This window comes from Macaca nemestrina, chromosome 15 (assembly GCF_043159975.1).
Source record: "Macaca nemestrina isolate mMacNem1 chromosome 15, mMacNem.hap1, whole genome shotgun sequence".
NCBI classification, from domain to species: Eukaryota; Metazoa; Chordata; class Mammalia; order Primates; family Cercopithecidae; genus Macaca; species Macaca nemestrina.
In genome coordinates this window covers 113,682,029-113,700,819 of record NC_092139.1, presented here as the reverse complement: position 1 = coordinate 113,700,819, position 18,791 = coordinate 113,682,029, and the positions used below count along the sequence as shown (strand labels likewise).

At 62.8% G+C, this 18,791-nt stretch overlaps 1 protein-coding gene across 2 annotated transcripts in view; it reads left to right on the top strand.

Annotated features, from left to right (window-relative positions):
- The first annotated feature begins 333 nt into the window (after positions 1-333).
- Positions 334-18,791, top strand: part of LOC105489807 (Wnt family member 7B) — a 56,671-nt gene continuing 38,213 nt past the window's right edge. The window contains exon 1 of one of the 2 annotated variants that reach the window (XM_011754924.2): positions 334-486. In XM_011754924.2, the coding sequence (XP_011753226.1) occupies positions 416-486 (71 nt within the window). In that variant the 5' untranslated portion in view covers positions 334-415. Of the gene's footprint in view, positions 487-4,762; positions 5,021-18,791 lie in introns of those variants that run through there. The other variant, XM_011754923.3, reaches the window with a different exon arrangement.

Here is an 18,791-nt window from a genome sequence, read left to right as displayed (position 1 = left end):
TTGCCGGGGCCGCGAGTCACCTGGGGAGGCCGACAAGTGCGGACACATTGGCCGTCGCTGCGCTCGGCGAGGCGCGCACGGCCTCAGGCGGCTGCGCCCAGTGGAGGCTGCACCCGCCCGCCAGCCGCGCCCGGGCCCCCGGCCCGCGCTTGCAGAGGCCCACGGTCGCTCAACCGGGCTTCGAGGTCGCGGCCCCCAGCCTGGGTCATTTCCCCGGGTGCACGCGGCGGCGGCGGCATCCCGGGCTCACCATGGTGGCAGCGCGCGCCGAGTGCCCGCGCGTCGCCGGCCGCCCGAGCCGCAGCGCCGGCTGAGCGCGCTCTGCCCGCAGCCCCCTGGCCCCTGCCCGGCCCTGCCGGGCCCGCGCGTCCCCTCCGGCCGCCGCTGTCTATGGCGCAGCCCCCCTCCCTGGATCATGCACAGAAACTTTCGCAAGTGGATTTTCTACGTGTTTCTCTGCTTTGGCGTCCTGTACGTGAAGCTCGGGTGAGTATCCCGTGGGCGGGGGCGGCAGCCGGGGGCCAAGACAGCACGAAGGGGCTGCCTCCAGGGCGTCCCCACGGGGACGTGGGGACGGGAGGGGGCCACGGCAGTTCTCTGGGCTCCGGGGCTGGCCCGTGTGTCAGACTCTCGCCCCACGCCAGCAGAGACGCAGCCCAGCCCCCTGAGCTCCCGAGGGGCGCTGAGCCCAGCGCGGGAGGAGAGAGAGCGGGGCGCGCGGGCGGCCCGGCCGGGCTCGCGGGTAGCGGCGAGCGTGCCCGGCGCGTACTTTCACCTGTTTGGGCTCCAGGCCCCGGGGGTGGGACGCGCCTTCCCTCCCCCGGGCTGCGCTGGGCGCCGAGCCCGGGCCGAGCGCTCGCCGCCTGGAGGGTGCGCCGGGGCGGGGTCGGGGGGCGTCCGGCGCCTGGGGAGGCCCGGGAGGGCGGGGGGGGCGCGCACCCGGCCGCGAGCGCGCAGGCCGGGGCACCCGCCGCGGCCCTTCGTCTCTATCCATCACCCAGACGTGTTGAAATTACCTTGACAACTCGTCCGGCTGGCTCGGGATGGGCCGTGGGGCCTGCCGGGCCGCCTCGGGCTCGGTCCGGGGCCTGCGCCCCGCCCGCCCGGGGCCCTGGGCCCTGGGCCCGGCCCCCTCTCGCCGCGCTCCCCCTGGCGCGGCCCGGCGGGCGGGCGCCCGGCGAGCCGCGCTAGCTGCTCTCTGCGGTAGCTGCTCCGAGTCGTATTTCCACATTCCTGAACCCAGCCGAGTCCTTACCTGTTGAGCCGCGATCTCCTTTAGACAGAATCTGTCTCGGCCTCGCTCGAAGTGGGGGTGGAGAAACGGCATGACGGAGAGGGGGTGCGGTGCACCTCGCCAGGGGCGCCCACCGCCAGTTGCCTGCCCCGCGCTTATCGCACCTGCGGGGACCCGCGCCCCGCCGCGCCCTGCACGCCTACTGTGCGCCGCCCGCTGCCCCGAGGCAAGCCCCGTCCAGGCCACGGGCAAGGCTGTGAACAGACCCGCGGGAAGTGCAGGTCCCGGTACCACTGCGGGGAGACGCGGGCTACCAGGCGGAGAGGTGGAAGAAGGCGCTGGAAATCGTCTCTCCATCACCCTCCATCCCATCTCTACTCCGCCATTTCACAGGTGGAGAAAGTGAGGCCCAAGGCCTGCAGGGACTAAAGCCAGTGGCCTCAGAGGCAGGAATGGAAGCCCCCGTCCTAGCCTGAGCCCTGCGGGTCTGGGCGGGCGTGCCTGCGGCTGCCGGTAGCCAGTAGCCCCGGTTATCATAGGTCTGTGGGTAGGCTGTGTCCCAGGGTGTTTGTTTATGGAGGTGAGGGGTGCGGGGCATTGAGCCTGCTGGGCTGGGGGTGGAGTGGGCAGGCTGCTCTTTTCCTGCATCTCCAGCAGTCCTGCAATGACTCCCGCTGGGCCCCTCAAAGTGATGGCAACCCTTAATGAGGCTTTGTCCCTGCAGCCTGATTCTCAGCGCTGAGGCCTTTCCCCTCCTGGCACCCCTAAGGTTAGGCGCTTTTACTGTCTGGGCTTCAAGGATTAGGAAACTGGGCACAGGACCTAAGTCACTGTCCTCAGGATTCAGTGACAGAGCTGGAACTGCAGTTGGTTGTGGCCCCCGCCCCCCCCCCCCCCCCCCCGCCCCCGCCGCAGGCCGCTTTTCCTAGTGTCCATTCTTCTGAATCAGTCATCAGAAAGCAGCCCTTACTCCCACGAGTGAGCCGGTGGGAAGAGCTCTAGGAACCCCCTTAGGCAGCAGCAGGAGCCGAGGGTCCACCCCAGCCCTGCTCCCGGGGCTGCTTCCAGGGCTTGAGGTTTGTGTGCTCTTCCCAAGCCTCCTGGTCCCTTCTGTAAACAGGGATTGCAGCCCTGGCCATCCTGAACAGGATGGTGGCCAGTGTCTGAGAGAGGTCTGAGTGAGCAAGACCCCACCGGGCCTCCCTGTAGCCCAGCCTGAGCCCCAGGCACCTGTGTCAGCCTCCCTCTGGGGGCGGGGGTAAGAGCCAGGCAGTGGCTGAGCTTCCTTCTGTGTGGCCCTGGCTCTGCCCTCAGGTCCCACCCAGGACCCCTGGAGGGGAAACTCCTCCCCCTGGTGTGCCAATCTAAAACACACGCTCCTCACCTCCAGGATTTCCACAATGTGACCTCCCAACACCCTGTGGAATGGCAAGCAGGAAAGCCAGAGATCTACCCTGGGATCTGCTAAGGGAAGGAGAGCCAATCCCTCCCTCGAGGCTCAGCCCCTGCTCCCAGGATTGGAGAGAAGGGCCCTGCTTTCTTGGCGAGCCATCTTGGCTACATGCAGAGGTCGAAGGGGGAAGCTGGGCCCAGGTGTATCCTAAGGGGTTAAATGACCTGGAAGCCCATTACATTAAGGAGGAGGTTTGGGAGTCTGGGACCAATGGGCTGTGTGTTCTGTCCTCTTGTCACTCCTAGCCTGTGGCCTTGAGTGAGCCCTTTAACCTCAGCCTCCCTTTCTTCATCCAAAATACGGGGTCACAACACCCCCTTCACTTCATGCTGCCTGTGTTAGTCCTGGGGGCCTTTGCCCTGCGGGTGGTGGAGATATGTGTCCCAATGAACACCTGTAGACACCAGGAGAATCTTTCTTATTGTTAATGACTATGATGTCACCGGGACTGACACCCTGGGGACTTCTCCAGATGGTGTATTCCAGGGCATCTGCATCTCAGGAGTTGGGATTTTCAGGGTCATAAAGTTCTGACCAAAGATCAGAGGTTGTATATGCATGGGGGGGATATTCCAGGATCACTCCCCTGCCTGCTGCCTGTGTTTCATTACACAGGGGGCCACCTGGGCACGTGCGGCCATCACACACATGTGCCCCTAAGCCTGGTGCAACTCACAGGTACAACCTCTGGAGGAATCCAGTACCAGCAGGAACCAGAACTCAGCCCTCACAATCCCCTTAGGGGTCATGGCCCTAAGAACAGATGCACCTGGGATTTGGAGCAATTTGAAAACCTGATGGCTTCAGGGAGTCACAGTTCCTCACCCAGGGGCCTTTTTGGACTGAGCGGCCTTCACCTCCAGCCCCGGAGGAGGCCAAAGCAGAGCTCAGAGGAGCCCGTCTGAAGTCTGGACACCCTCTGCTCACTGGAACTGGAGTCACTGCAGTTCTAGGACAAGCCCCGTTGCAAGCCTATCCCTGCCTTTGGGGCCAGAAGCAGAGGGGCCTGAGAGCCCTGGACTGGGAGGGATGAAGATGGAGGAAGTGGCTGCTTTCTCCTGGGTGATGAGCCTCCATACCAGGTCTAGAAGTTAGAAAATCCTCTTCCTCAGGACAACGGGCCAGACCACCCAGCCCTCGCTTGTCTTGCCTTCTTCCTGCTTTGCACTGTGATTCAGATGTAGAGGGATGGTCAAGTGGAACCAGGATTGGCTAACAACAGGAGGTGGGACACTAGACCTATGTTTCCGGGCTTAAAAATAAATAAATAAAACGAACTCTAAGAGGGAGAATGTCCTTGTAGGTCTACTTCTCCCCAAACCCATCCCCGCCAACCGGGATGGGGAAGCCAGAGTGGGGACGCCTCTGTGTGAGGAGAGCAGCACCTGCCGGCGATGCCTTCCCACTGGCGGCCTCTCCAAAGAGGTGCCCAGGCAGGGTCCTGCAGTCTCAGCATCAGCTCAAGGCTGGGCTTGGTTAACCATGGCAGTGCCTGTGTGCGACCCACAGCCAGCCTCACTAGACCCAGGGCACACGGGGGCAGAGGCTCAGGACACTCAGTGCATCTGTGCACACACACCTGTCCTCACAGACCGCCCATGCTCCTGCAGGCACACGCAGGCACATGCAGGTACATGCATGCACACACGCGCATACGTTGCTGAGCACAGCCCCCAAGCACACACCTCCGCGCAGTTCCCCCGCAGAGCCGCCCCCAGGTGCACCTTCCGGAGCCAGGCCAGAGCTGTGTGGCTTCCTAAAGATGGGGGTGCGGGTGTCCCGGCCAAGGCAACTTGGGCAAGCCCTGGAGGCGGCTCCCACCGCACGCTCCGGTCAGCCTCCCCTTTAAAAAAACCCGCCGGGGGAGGAGGCGGATGTAGGGACTGCCCGTCCAATGGCAGCTGCGCGCCTCGGGAGACTTGGAGCCGTGAGCCAGTGCGAGCGACAGAGCCGGTTCGCACCGACAGACGGACGGAGGTCCAGACCGCAGCCAAGGCGCGCCCGCTGCCCCCGGCCGGGTCCCCGCCCCGCACTCCAGCCCCAGCTCCCGCCGCTGCCCCAGATCCAGCGCCATGCACGGCCCTGGCGGCGGGGCACGGGCGACAACTGCGCCGGGGTCCACGAGACCCAGCCCCTAGCGCCTGGCGCCGCCGCCCTGCATCGGGGAGCTCTGCGGGGACCCCGGCCTCAGCTGGCCCAGGCGCCCTGCCCGTGGAGCCTGCCCAGCCCCGCCAGGCGCGCCGGCCCACCATGCTCCTACTGTCGCCGCGCAGCGCGCTCGTCTCCGTCTATTGCCCGCAGATCTTTCTCCTCCTGTCCAGCGGCAGCTACCTGTGAGTGCCGCGGGCGGCGTGCGGGGTGGGCGGGTGGGCTCCCCTCGGGCCTCCAGCGCTGGAACAGGGTGGGCAGGGAACGCGGCAGCGAGGCCCCTGGGCGGGGCACCGGGTGACCATCGAGCGCGGGAGCCGGGACTTTAGGTCGCCTCGCTAGCGTAAGCTGCCGAGGTGGAGCACTTGGCGGCCAGCGACGTCAGTGAGAAGTCCTGGCTCTGGGGTCAAAGAAAGGATGGCCTGAGAGCGGCTCGACTGCCGGAGTAGAGCAGGCTGTGCACGCCCAGCGCGAGGGCTCGCGGGCAGCAGGCGGTGCCGAGAATCCCTGCGCGTCCCAGCAGAGTCCTGGACCAGTGGAGGACCCCTCCCCATATTAGCCCACGGGGCGCGCAAGACCATGCCACACTTGGGATAGCCGCACGCACACACCGGCTCCCTCGTGCAAACACCGGCACGCACGTGCACGCCACGCTCCACTGGACAGCGTCCGCACTGCACCCCGAAGTCGCTGCGGCTTCTTGCGCCTTCCTGCAGCACTGGGTGACCTGATCCCTGCCCCTGCCGAGTCCTCACCTAGGGGCGAGGTGGACGCGCTTTGCGCGCTGGCGACCGCGTTCGCCCAGGTGTCTCGGCCGAGGGAGAGCACGGAGCGTGGGTCCTCCTGTGTGCGTCCAGCAGGGCAGAGCCCACTGGGCTCTGAGAAGCTCCGGGCAGGGCCGAGTCCAGCCCAGTGAGCCCAGGGGGGGCGCAGTGGTGGCTTCGCTCGATTCCTAATGGGACTCATATGCTCTGGCCTCTGACTCAAAAAGAAGTTTGATTTATGGAACCGCCGTTTGGGGGAATTTAAGCTGGATGCTACTGATTAAACCTCAGCGCCTGCTCTCCCTCTCCTTCTCTTCCCTTCCCCCTCCCCGTCCTTTACACGCGGGCCACGTCCGGGGTCGCCTGACGCGGCCAGAGGGGGCAGCCGCTGCCTTCCCGCTCCCTGCGCCACCCCCTCCCCCCATGCGGTCGCAGTCCTAATACAGCGCCGCGCCCCCACCCCCATTTAATAAAGACGCAGCCAATTTCTCCTCTTGCTCCTAGGAAATTACTATCCTACCAGTTTTCCTTCTATAAATAGTCGCGCATCTTGAAACAAAAGTTCGCAACCGCAGCCAGATGCTGCGAGGCCCGCGGTTTCCCGGGCTGTGGGACATAATTACAAGGTCCGGGCACAGAGAGCGCTCCAGGCCCGGCGGGCAGCCCCGGCTGCGGAGGCATCGCCTGAGGGGGGCGGGGTAGCAGGGCGCATGCGGGTGGGGACCGCCTGAGCAGTGGGGACCCAGGCTATCAAAGTGCCAGGGTCCCTGGGTCCTGCTTCTGGTGTCCTTCCCAGGAACTGCATCAACAGGGGGCCTTGGAATTTCAGCCTCTGGCGGTTGGAGGTCAGGAAGCCTCCTCTTCCCCAGAATCCTGGCATTTCAGCCTTAAGCCTTGCTAGAGAATTGGCAGCTCTGGTGCTTGGGAAATCATTTTTGGAGCTGGCTGGCTAAGGTTCGGTGTTCATGGAGAGGTGTCCGGGGTGGGAAACCAGGAGTCCTGCGGAGGTGGGGGCGAGGGAAGGGGGGATTGGAGGGTTGGCGTAGGGGTCTGAGAGAGGGAGGTGCACAGGGGCCCCAGAAGCCTGGTGGGAGTTGATGCCAAGGCAGCAGTGAGGGGCCTCTGGGGCAAGGTGGTGCCCAGTGTACCTCTGCAGACCCCAGGTTTATCTCAGGGCTGTCCTCCTCATCTGGGCCTGCAATGACTACAGCCGCCAGGCTTGTTCCTGGAGTGTGCACTGCCAGCTGTGTTGGCAGAAATTCTCCTAAGGAAACAGCTTTTCCAGACATCCCTGGGCCAGTGCTGGGGTCCGGCCTGGGTCGTGGGGGACAGGAAGGCAGGCTGCATCGCTGACTTGCCCTCAGCAGCTCCTGCGCCACAGGGAGGAAAACGCTGACGCCAGCCTTCCCCAAGCAGAGAGGAACCCAGACACGTTCCAGGAGCGAGGGGGGCGGGTCTCAGGTTTCCCCTGCCCCGTTTGTTTGGTGGGCACAAGGCTGACCCTAGGTGGGAGTAGGACCTGCGCAGTTCAATTTGAATGAAAGCATGCAAAGGGAGAAGACCTTGGTTTTGGTGTTTCCGACCCAATGGCTGCACTTGGGGGAGGCAGCCAGGACGCAAGTCCTTGGAGAGCTGTGAGAGGTGGGGGTCAGTGTCAGCCCACCCTCAGCACTGCAGGCACACTTGATGGCGTTGGCCTTTGGATCTGAGGATGCCTGGGCTAGGAGGGTCGCTGGGTGGAGGCTTCATTCTGCTCCAGAGAACTTTCAGGAACTTTCCAGATCCCATTGCTGGGATCTCAGACACTGGCCGACAGCTGATCCTCCTCCTTTCATCTGGGCTGCTCCCCTAGCTCCCTGTCCTGGGCTGTGGTCTGTGCACACCAAATCCCAGACGCATGCCTGGGCCCCTGCCGCTGATCAGGTTGGACGGGTGTGTTGGCCTGGAAGCGCCCTGCGCCCCTGCTACAATGCTGACTTGCAGCGGTGCTAGGCGGCTCTGGCCAGCCCTCGCCTTCTCTGTGCAGAGCTCTGTTGTCAGTGCAGGAGCTCCCAGGGCCAGCGGGGATCAGTCAGGGCCCAAGGGAGGGCAGGTGGGGGACCGCAGGCCAAGAGGAAGGCTTGTGGTGTTGGGTCAGCTGGAACGGGGGCCTGGCTGAGGCCTTGACCAGGACCAGGCTCAGCTTCTGTCCCAGGCAGGTCTCTTCCGGTCTCAGCCTTCCTCTCCCAGATGTGGGGGTTGGCTCTGACGACCCCCCCAGGTCTTCCGGTAGGAGCCTCTCATGGTGACCGCCCGCTCTGGGGAGCCAAGTGAGTCATGGGTGACGGGGCGGTTACTCACCGACCACCTGGCTGTGGTAGGATGGGGGGGCGCTTACCGCTGCCCTGCCAGGCCAGGCCTCTTCCCGGCTTTGTCAGCGGTGCCAGCCACAGTCCCAGAAGTGCTGTGGCCATGATCCTCGGTGGGGAGGAGATGAACCAGGCCCAGTCCCATGGTACCATGGCCTGTGTGGGGACAGGATGCGCCCCTTGGCTCAGGCGTGTTAAGGTTGCCCTTGGGGGAAGGGCAACTCCCAGCCTGGAGGGTCTGCGTCTATCCAAGTCTGGGAGGGGCTCTGCTGTGTGCCCTGAGCAGGTCCATGGACTTCTCTGGGCCTCAGTCTCCTCATGGGTCACTTGGGATGGTGATCCCTCCCCCAAGGCTCAGACCAGGCCATGTGTAGTTGGAACTTGAAAGTGTAGAACGTTCCAGAGAGGGAGTACATGTGGAATTCGAGCTGGGAAATCTGGTGAGATCTCATCTGGGGACCCTCCACTGGAGTGGACAAGTGGAGACCCCCTAATCACAAGAAACTCCCCAGAACTCATCATCATGTGGACGAGACCCACCAACCATTGGCTAAAGGGGAGAATGTGCATCGTGGACTGTCTGTCTGCGGAGGGAGGACAGGAGGTGCTGGGATGGCACTGGGTGCCACAGTTGTGTGCAGAGGCCTGTAGGATAATGTGCCATTTTCTAATACGGTTTCCCTTGAGTCTTCGTGAAGCCAAGGGGCATGATAGTGACTCAGATCTGGGTCCTCATCCTGACTCCACAGGGCCCTCACTGCCTGGCTGTGTCCCCAGGCCCAGCTCTTCCCTCTCCAGTGCAGATGATGGGAGCACAAACCTCACTGGGTGGCTGTGGGAAGCTCTAGCTTGATGTCTGGTGCGGTCAGTGCACGGGAGACTGGCCATTCTCAGCTATCAGGAATAGGGAGGTTGGCCACAGGCAGCACAGAGGGAGGCCCAGTGGCTGTGTTCATTCAGGAAGGAGTGATGGACCCCCTAGGGCATCTCAGAGGGCTTCCAGAGGAGATGACTCTCAGACAGGGTTTTGAAGGATGGATAGGAGTTGGCCAGACGAAACAGGCACGTGAAAGAGACCCCTAGACGAGGGAACAATACTGTCAAACACATTCACCAGGGGTTCCACTCCAGGGAGCCTCAGAGCATCTTGCTGAGGTGGATCAATGGGATGCCAGGATCCAGAGAAGACGCTGTTTCCCAAGGTCACCTTGAAGCCCAGGGGTTCAGCCTTCCTAGTTCCAGCTCCTCACGTGGTGCCAGCACTGCTTCTGAAGGGAAGTTCCGCCTATGCAGTCCCACAGGGAGAGGAATCGGGGTCTCCCAGGGCCTCAGGCTCCAGCCAGTGGTTGGAGGTGCTGATGGGAGGCGAGGTGATGATCATGAAGTTGGTGATTTTTGAGGCGCCAACAGCACATTATTGTTCCCTCATTCACACACTTCCGTGAGCTCCTCTGGGGACAATGGCCAAGCAAGTCACACTCCCGCCCCTTCCCCTCCCACCCACCTGGAGCCTTGAGTCACCCTGGCAGGGCAGGTGGATGCCTGTGGGGAACCCAGGGACCCTGCTTGGGTGTGGACCAAGGCTCTGTTCTCGGAGCACCCTGACAGACTCTGGGGTGTGGCAGTGTTGGATGAGGTAGAGGGCTCAGTTGTGGGCATCCAGGCCATCAGCCCAGGGCCAGGGTGCAGAGCCCCTGGAACTGAGAGCCACATGCAGCAGAAACTCAAGCCCTCACTGCTCACACCGCTCCCTGTCATCCCGGGCAGATGGAGCGGCTGTAGCAGGCTCCTAAGGCTGCCGCCCTACACGGCCCTGGGTCCAGCTCAGATGGGGCTCAGCTCCCCTCCCAAAGGGACAGGAGGCCAGGCGCCCTCCCTTGTCAGATGAAACCCCGGCCCAGGGCTCCTTCAGCCTGATGAAAGGGTCATTGTGTGGTGCGGGCCGCCCGCTGGCCAAGGACAAAACCACCGTTTGTCCTCCGTCCCTGGCGCGGGGCTGGGGGCCTCACCTCAGGCTGGCCGGCAGGGTGGGGGTGGGTACAGGTGCGCTCCCCCCTCCCTTCCTTGTCTTCCCACTCAGCCCTCCTGGGGCCCCTCCCCCATCCCTGCCCCTCACCCAGGGCATTCTCATCCTCTGAAGGTGGGTCCTGAGGCTTGGGTCAGTTCCGCTGTTGGCAGAGAGGCAGTGAGTTCTCCAGCCCCAGAGGCATACAAGCAGATGCAGTAGGAGTGAGGGCCGGGGATGCTGGGGAGGGTCCCTGCCTGGGCAGAGAAGCCGCGCTCACAGTTTCTCTGTGCAAGCAGCCAGTGGAGTGGTTGGCCTTTCCACTGAGGCCATCCCACAGTCTCAGTGGTAGAGTGGCAGGTGAGGCTTGGCACAGGGCCATCAACACTTCCTCCATCCCCAGGCTGGAGCAGGTGGCAGCTGAGGTGCTGGGGCTGCTACGAGGCTGGGTCTGAGGCTGTGTGCAGACGACACTAATGTCCTACTCCCCCAAGTGGCCTTTGCAGATTTAGTATGTGAAGCCTGCAGGTGCCCGGAGATGGGCCTGGGAGGAAGTCACCCACCCGCAGAGCAGCTCACTGGGTGTCAGCAGTAATGGAGAAGAGCCTGAGTGAGCATGCCCTGGAGTCCCACCCCATGACCCCTGCGGGCCTCCATCGCTTTCTGGAACCCTCCCGCACTGTGATCCCTGCTCCAAGCCTTCCGTACCCAGTTGGAGCTTTGAATGGACCAGGCCCCCTGGAGGGAGCGAGCCCGGCCACAAGGACTGGTGGTGTCTCAGCCGGCCTCCGCGCAGTGGGTATTGCTGTGGCCAGGGTGAGGAGGTGTCCAGAGCTGAGACTTAGGCCTGTGCAGTCCCAAGCGGTGAGACAGATGGCAAAGCCCCTTCCAATGGGAAGTCCTCCAGAATGCACTGCCTGCCCCGCAGACCCCCGCTTAGGGAACACAGGATGAGGCATTCCCACTTCTGGAGGACTTGGGTTCCCCGAGAAGGCCCTCCCTGGCAGGACTGACGTGTGCACAGTGCCCAGGGTCTGCTTGGGGATCTGTGTCCCCCTCGGGCTCCCAGAGAAGGGGAGCTAGGAGAGGCCTGTCTGCCGTGCTAGGTGGTGGAGTGAGGAAGACAAGGTCAGGGTGCAGAGTCACTCACCCAGGTCAAGCAGCTGAGCCCAGATTTGAGCCTGGGGCCTCCTGGCTGTTGGGTCCATGCCACTTGTCATGGTGTCTTACCAAGGCGAGTTTTCAGCCTTGGGTGAGCCCTGTTGCCTGTCCCGTTTCCCGCCTGTCCTCTCCAGGCAGAAACCAATGCCTCCAGTTGCTTAGAACTGTGTATTGACCAGGAGTCCCCGGGGCCCTGAGCGAGGGTCTCAAGGTTGCAGGGGCTGCCTCCAAGGTTAGCTTTGGGACCAGAGGTGCAGCTCTCCTGTGGGTACGGGAAACCCAGAGACCTTCTGTTCTGGGCCTTGTCCTGCTTCGGTCCCTGAGCCAGGAGCTCTGAGACCAGCCTGGCCAGCGTTGTTGGGTCAGCGTGAGTGTGGTCCCAGATGCCCAGGCCCTGTTGCTGCCTCAGCTATGGGCTTGCGGCAACCTTGAGGCATCCCTCCACTTCTCTGGGTCTCAGTTTCCCCATCTGGGTGGTAGGTCTGGATGCTTCCCCAGATCCTCCTCCTCCCTCCTCCCCTTCCTGCTGGCCCCACCACCACCCTGAACTTTCCCTTCATGCCCACAGAGTGATGGCAGCCCCCATGGGTGGGTGATCAGGGCTGGCCGGGTGTGCAGGTGTGGCTGGAAAGGAAAGCCCCTGCCTCCCTCCCTTCCAGTGTCATTTACGCAAAGCCCTGTGGGACCCACAGCAGGAGCTCTAAGCTCCTGGTCGAGGGCGGTCTGGGGAAGACATCTCAAGGAAGGCAGCCTCTGACCTTGGCCCTGAAGGACCTGCTGGAAGGAAGGAAGGTGGGTTCCTGGGAAAGGGACAGACGTGGGCAAAGGCCTGGAGGTGTGAAGAGGATGTGGCGACTGGGCATCAGAAGTGGGGAGCAGCAGGTTAGAGTGGGCTGGGGCAGGGGAAGATGAGGTGGGGGCGGTGCCAGAGGCAGTGATCTCAGGTCTGGGGACCCCAGGGCAGGGAGGAGTGGCTTCAGCAGAGCTTTAGAAAGACCCTTCTGGGCAATGAGGTGGAAGATGGGGAAGCAGGGAGGAGGCTGGTCCTGCCCACCAGCCGCAGATGCAGGACCCGGGCCACTCCGGGGCTGAGGAGAGGGGATGACTGAGTCTGCAGGACTGTCTGGTGGCAGGCGTGCCAGGGGAGTGTGCTTGGCCAGGTCTGGGGTTGCAGGGTCGCCTGCCTCCTCCCCAGCACTCAGGGCAGTACCAGGCACTCACTCAGTCGGTACCCAGCACATCTGTCAGAGGGGTCTGATGGCTGCTTCTGGGTCTGGGGCCCCACGAACTCCCAGGTCAGGGCCCATCGCCCAGGGGTGGCAGAGCCTGTGGTGGCCCCAGGTGTGCTTGGGCCCCAGCGGCACAGGTGGGAAGGGGGATTGGGTGACCGGGGGCTGGATGACTTCCCGGCTCCCCTGACTCAGGTCTTCCCAGGATGACTTCACCGCTGGCGGGGAAGTGCTGGGAATTTCCAGGTATGGCCGACACTGCCCCCCCAAGGAAGGCAGATCCATCCTGGGACTCCTCCTGTGTGCCCCATGGCTCCCCTCAGCCTGGGGAGGGCTGGCCTTCAGAGGCCACACTCCTGTGGGCTGAAGCGCTTGCTCAGCCCCATCACTGCCCCAGCAGGGTTGTCACCTGCCTTGGTGGCACTGCCCTGGGGATGGAGTCGCACGTCGGGCATGCCTTCCTGAGCCTCAGGGTGTTCAGGGAGTGTTCCTGGGGGTGACAGGCCCAGGATCCCTGGATGCCAGGCAGGCTGGTGTTGTGGACAGAGCACTGAATGGGGAGTCAGTGACTCTGGACTCCAGTCACTCCATGTCTGCAGTAGTCCAGAGTGCACAGGGACGCAGGGCCTGAAGACCTGCGGGACATAGCCCCTGAAGTGGCCAGCCTGGGATGCTGTGGACCTGCACCTGGGGAGGGGCACTGGGCTGAGGGCTGCCGACTGCACATCCCCATCTGCTCTCTCTCAAAACCTGCCTTCCCAGCGTGTGGCCTGGGGGCTCCCCTCCAGGCTGCAGCTCCTGGAGGTATGGGGGATCACCTGGTACCCCATCGTGCTCTTGTATTTCCTTCTGGCATCTTTAGGAGTCAGGCAGTGTGTGCGGTGTGATGCTTCCCTCTCCTGCAGGAGACCTCCTGTGGTCTATCGCTGCTTTGGAGCAGCCTCGAAGAGGTGGCTGGGGCTGGTCCCCTACCTTCAGAGGCTGGGGAGAGCCCGGTTTTGCAGTCAGCTCTGACTGTGAGCCCAGAGCCCAGCCCGGCTTCCCCTTACCGCCTTCCTCGGTGGAGATTCCTGTGGCACGCAGGACGGGAGGGTGGGAAGAGGCAGAGCTCAAAGGTGGGGGAAAAGCCACGGGGTCTGGTCTTGCTCTTGTCTCTGATACCAGATCACTGCCACATTGCTGTGTGGCCTGGCCCGAGATGCTGCTCCTCTCTAAGCCGCCTCTGTAAAATGGGAATGACGAACTCCAACTGCGGGCTCACCGTGGGGAAGGCAGGGATGGCGCTCAGGACCTCGGGCCACTTCAGTCAAGGGCCCTGGAGTTCTGAAGGCTCCATAAACACTCACTCAGCCAGGCTGATGAGAGGCGGAGGAGGCCGCCCCTGGGGAAATGGGCACTCTGGGCCACGAAGCATCCAAGCTGCGCAGTTGGCTAGGAGGCCGTGGCAGCCTAGGAATTCTTGGAGGGAGCATTCCAGAAAAGTGGGCTGCTTCAAAGGTGAGGGGGATGTGGAATTATGCAGAGGGGGCTTGTGGCCCAGAATGGGTCCCCTGCTTTGGAGAATGCAGATGGCCTATGCGGGGCTGGCCTGGCTCGGGCTCACCCTCTGTCTGAGACGCTGTGTGGCCCAGGCATGGACTGGGTGTGGCTCCCATCTGTTCCTAGAAGGAGGACCCTTCAGGACTATGGCCTGAGGCTCAGTCTCAGGGCCGGGAGCTCAGTCCTATCTTGCAGTCTGCAGAGAAGTGATGGCTCGGCCCCCAGACTTGCCATTCAGCCAAGTTCAGAGCGGCCAGGAAGGCCAAGGTGCTGGCCCAGCCACAAAGTGTCCAGACTCCTATCCTGGCCATGGGCCAATGGGGCCTGCCAGCTCCCTCCAACTTGTTCCACTTGTCTGTCCACCCACCCATCTGTCCTGAGGTTTCAGGTTGGCATCCTGGTCACCCAGGCCTGCAAGGCGCCCCTGCGTCCAACAGATCTGTGGCATCAGGGCCAGGGCTGGGGCTGGGAGTCCCATCCTTGCTAGGATCTTAGCTAGCTGTGTGGTCTCAGGTGCTGTGGCATCTCTGGGTGTTTCTGTCCCCATCTGTACTGTGGGAAGCAAAGAGAAAGGCCAGGATAAGACCTAGGGAAGGGTATAGCTGAATTTCAGTCCCAACGGCTTCCTCAGGAGCCCAGTACAGATGTGATCCTGTAGGGAGTGGAGAGGGGAGAATGGAGAGAGATGCTAGTGGACTTCTTGGAGGAGGAGGCACTAAGCTGGGTCTGGAATCTTGCCTGGCTGCTGGAGGGGGCAAGCTGCCTGCCCCTGGATGGGGGGGAGCTAGCCCAATGTGGCCAGCACCTGGTGCATCGTGATGGGCCCTGGGTGCCGGTACAGATCTGGAAGGTTCTGAAGTCAGAGGTCACTGTCCTGTGGTTTGGGGATCACAGTGAGTGGGTGAGGCTCTCATTTCACAGATTTAGCAGATATGGTGGCTGGGAGTGTCTGCCCTTGACCTCATTAGCTGTGGGCTCCTTGTGTTGGCCAGGGGTGCAATGGATCCCCTGGCTGTGGCTCATCCACCTGCAGCAGCCTCAGCCCTGCCTGGGGCCCCCAGCTCTTCGCCAGCTTTTTCCCAGGCGGTCTGGTTCTTCTCCAGGGTGGGGTCCCAGGCTGCCAGGCCAGGAATGCCAGCTATGTGGGGAGGGTGGGGGGGCAGCCGCCCGCCGGGGGCGTGAGGGAGCAAGTGGACGCTCTGATCCCTTCCCTGGGAACACTGTGAGCTGAGAGCTGAGCAGAGCAGTGGCGTGGAAAGAGTGGCAGGTGGGACCGCAGTGGAGGCAGCCTGCAGGATGCCCCACCCACCAGCAGGGCGTTTCTCCCCATTGGACAGACAGGCAAACTGAGGCTCAGGGAGGCCAGCGAGAGCCAGCAGCTGAGCGGAACTCGAACACAGGACCCCAAACCCAAGCAAACGAGCAAACCTCTTTAGTACACAGCTGCAGGTACCCAGATTGTCACCTCAGCCCCTCACTACACAGATGGGAAACTGAGGCCAGGAAGGGCAGGGAGGGGCAGAGGGATGGCCTCATTCCTGAGCTGGGCCCTGGGGGTGTCAGCCCTCTGCTCTCCCCAGCCCCTTCCTTGCCCACCCCCCACCCGCCCAGCTCCCTTTGCCTCCTCTAAGGATGCACTGTCCCAGCCCCCACCCACACTGCTTTCTTCTGGCTATTGTCTCTCAGCCTCAGTTTCCTCATCTGTAAGGTCAGGCTGGCAAGGACCAGCCAGGGGAACCAGAGTGGGGAGAGGGTGGGAAAGGGTGGGAAGCGGTTCCAGGGCCCCACATACCATGAACCCTGCTTGGAAAGGGGAGCGCTTTGGGCCTGTCCCTTCCCCACAGGTGTAAGGCCCCTTCCAGGCCTCACCTGCCACTTGCCAAAGGAGGGCTGATTGTCCCTTGCTCTCAGATGAGAAAACTGAGACTCAGAACAGCCTTGGGGTGGCTGGGAAAACCCCTGACCCAAGCCCCCCGACCCCCATCCCACGGAGCGGGGCCCTCCTCCAGGAAGGATGGGGCACCAGCTGTTGAGCCCAGACCTGTCCTATTCATTCTCTCTGGCTCCTTCCCACCGGCACGCCCAGCTCTGGGCTGCAATGCATCCCCTCCAGCTTCCTCTGAGGGCAGCGCTGGAGCTGCTGTGGGGTCCAGGCATTACGGGGCAGGTGCAGGTGGAGCTGTGTTCTAGGTGAGTGGGGGTGTCTGACCAGTCTGCAGCCTGTGGTTCATGGGGTCTGCTGAATGACCCCAGACCTGGCCCACATTCTTATCCCCATTTGACAGGCGGGAACACTGAGGCCACCACCAGCCCCTGCCCCATACTCAGCCCCAAGGAACCCTGCTGGGCTCCAAAGCCATAGACGAGCCCCTATATGGATGGAAAGTTCCGGGCCAACCCTCTGCCCACCTGAGGAAGAGACTGGCGAGGACTCGGCCCTGGGTGGGCACAGGGGCCAGGCGCTGTCCTTCTGGGTATCTGCTGAGTTACTTCCTGGATGGGTGGATCCAGGCCCGCCTCCCTGGCTGATCACAGATAATTGGAGCATTCTTCAAATATTTTTGCCAGAAGATGCCTGAGAAGGAAGAATTACAAAGCGCCCCGGGCCAGAAGCGTGGGCTGTAGGAGCCCGGGGCAGCCCAGCAGCCAGGGCCAGGGGCCGGGAGGGAGGCCGGAGATCAGGCCCAGGCTCAGCCGGCCTGTCCTTGCCACCCAGAGAGCTGGGGAGGGGGCTGCCCATGCTCCCTCAGCTGGGGGGGTGGGGTGGCTCATGCCCATGTTGAGCTTAGGGCCTGGCCAGGTGCTGGGCAATGCTGGGGACCCCTGCCCTGGGGAGTCTGCCGCTGACACAGTGGCTTTAGGACAGCCTGAGAGGTCAAGCATAGAGTCTGGGCGCTCCCAGAGGGGGCTGATGGGTGGGAATGACTCCCCAAGGAGGGGTCTCTGCAGTGGAGAGCTCAGCAGGTCAGGCGCCTGCATGCTAGGAAGGAGTGTGGGCAAGAGTGAGGACTGAGGGGGCAGGCCTGGGGCCACCTGGCCAAAGCGGCCAAGGAGGAGCAGCCTGGGCTGGGGCCGGGAGGTGGCTCAGGCAGGCCCTAAGGCCACGATCCTGCTGGTGTCAAGGTGGGGCGTGGACCCATGCCAGGGGTAGGATGGTGGGTGCCCTGGAGGCAGAGCAGGGCATGCTGGGGAAAGGCTTTCTGACCTCCATGAGCTGTTTGAAAGAGGTGCATGTTATCTGCGGGGGAGGGCAGGCAGCCCCAGCGTCCGCTTCTGGTTCCTGTAGCTCTGGGGGGTCTGGGATGCTGAGTCCCGGGCGGGCTCCAGCTGGGTTCCAGGAAGAAGTCAGATCTCGTGTCTCCCCGACGGAGCGCTGCCCCGTCCTTCCCGGGGATGCTTTCAGCGGCGGGGTGGGGGCTGCTTCCACCCTGAAACTGGGTGGGATGGGCAGCACTAGGACTGCTTGGGTGCCGTGCTGGGAGCTGGTGTCCAGTCCAGAGCGAGGTGGGAGGGCAGGGGTCCAGCCAGGCTGCTGTGGGGCCATTTGCGCCCCCCTACCCACTGGCAAAATGGAGCTGGGCTGTGGTTTGTGGGGTTGGTTTTTGGGAATTTGGAGGAGAAATGGGATACTGAGGTGGAGGTGCCTGGCTCCCAGGCCTCCTCAGGACACGAGCCCACATCTGTGTCATAGCATAGCCGATTTCTCCCAGGCCTCATCACCAGAAAGACACAGCTTGTCCTGTTGCTGGCGGGGAGCTGTGCCCTCTCGAGGGGTACTTTGGGTGGTTTCACCCCCATACTCCTCACCACCCCATCCCCCAGTTTTAAACGCTGGGCCCTGACATGGACTGTGGGCATTTTCTCAACCCTATGTGAAGTGGGGGTACAAGCTGGTTTCAACTGACCTGTAACACAGTCTGAGTGACAAGGGGACGCCCCACAGCAGCCTTGCTGCCCACCCAGCCTGCAGCCCCAGCCCCTGCCTGCACAGGCAGGGCCTGCTGTCGGGGAAGAGTGTCTCCTGCAAGTGTCTATCAGCCACTCGTCACCCACCATTCATTCACTCATTCTGCGGTGACAGCTGAGGCTCTGCCATGCCTGGCCTTGCACCAGGCCCAGCATATCGTGGGGAGTAAGACAGGGTTCTGCCATCCTGGACCCAGCTACGGGGGCTCAGACCTGTTTGGGGAGGGCCCATGACTCAGTCTGGAGCCTGAGAGAATACTTGCAGCTTGGTGCATGTTGGGGGGCTTCCTTCTCCCAGAGCTCCTCAGGGAAGGCCCAACCCCACACAGCCTGCCCCCAGATGCAGCCTCCTGCCCCTAGAGACTTGCATGGGAGGGTGGCTCTCCAGGAGGACAAGTGACCACACTCTGCCCATCCTGCCCCCGCTGTCTTTGAGGGTCAGGGATGGGGTATGTCCCAGGGGAAGGGTTGATGACAGGGCACTGGGATGGGAGGGGTGGGTTCCAGCCCTGCTCGCTCCCAGCCTTCCTCAGCTACCAGGAAGGCTGCTGAAGCTTTCTGGACCTCCGATTCCTGTTCTGAGGGAAGAGTAATCATGATTATTGTCACCATTCTAGCCCTTGGCCCCCCGAACTTTGAAATAGCAGCCCTGAGGGGACTCTGAGGCCAGTCAGGCACGCAGTGGGCGTTCACTCTGCCTCAACCACTGAAAACCCTGACAGCATGCGGGATTTAGGTTAGACGCCTACCTGCTGGGGGAGGCGTTGAAGCAGGGGTTACTCCTGAACACAGCAGGGGTGTCAGGGAGAGGACAGCGTGGCTCTAATTCCGGGCACAGGTGAGATGCTGCCCACCCCCTGCCACCTGGGCTCAGGGTACCCAAGAGTGAGATGATAGGTTACCCCAAAGCTCCTAAGAATGTTGGAGGAGGGAGCCCCCAGGCT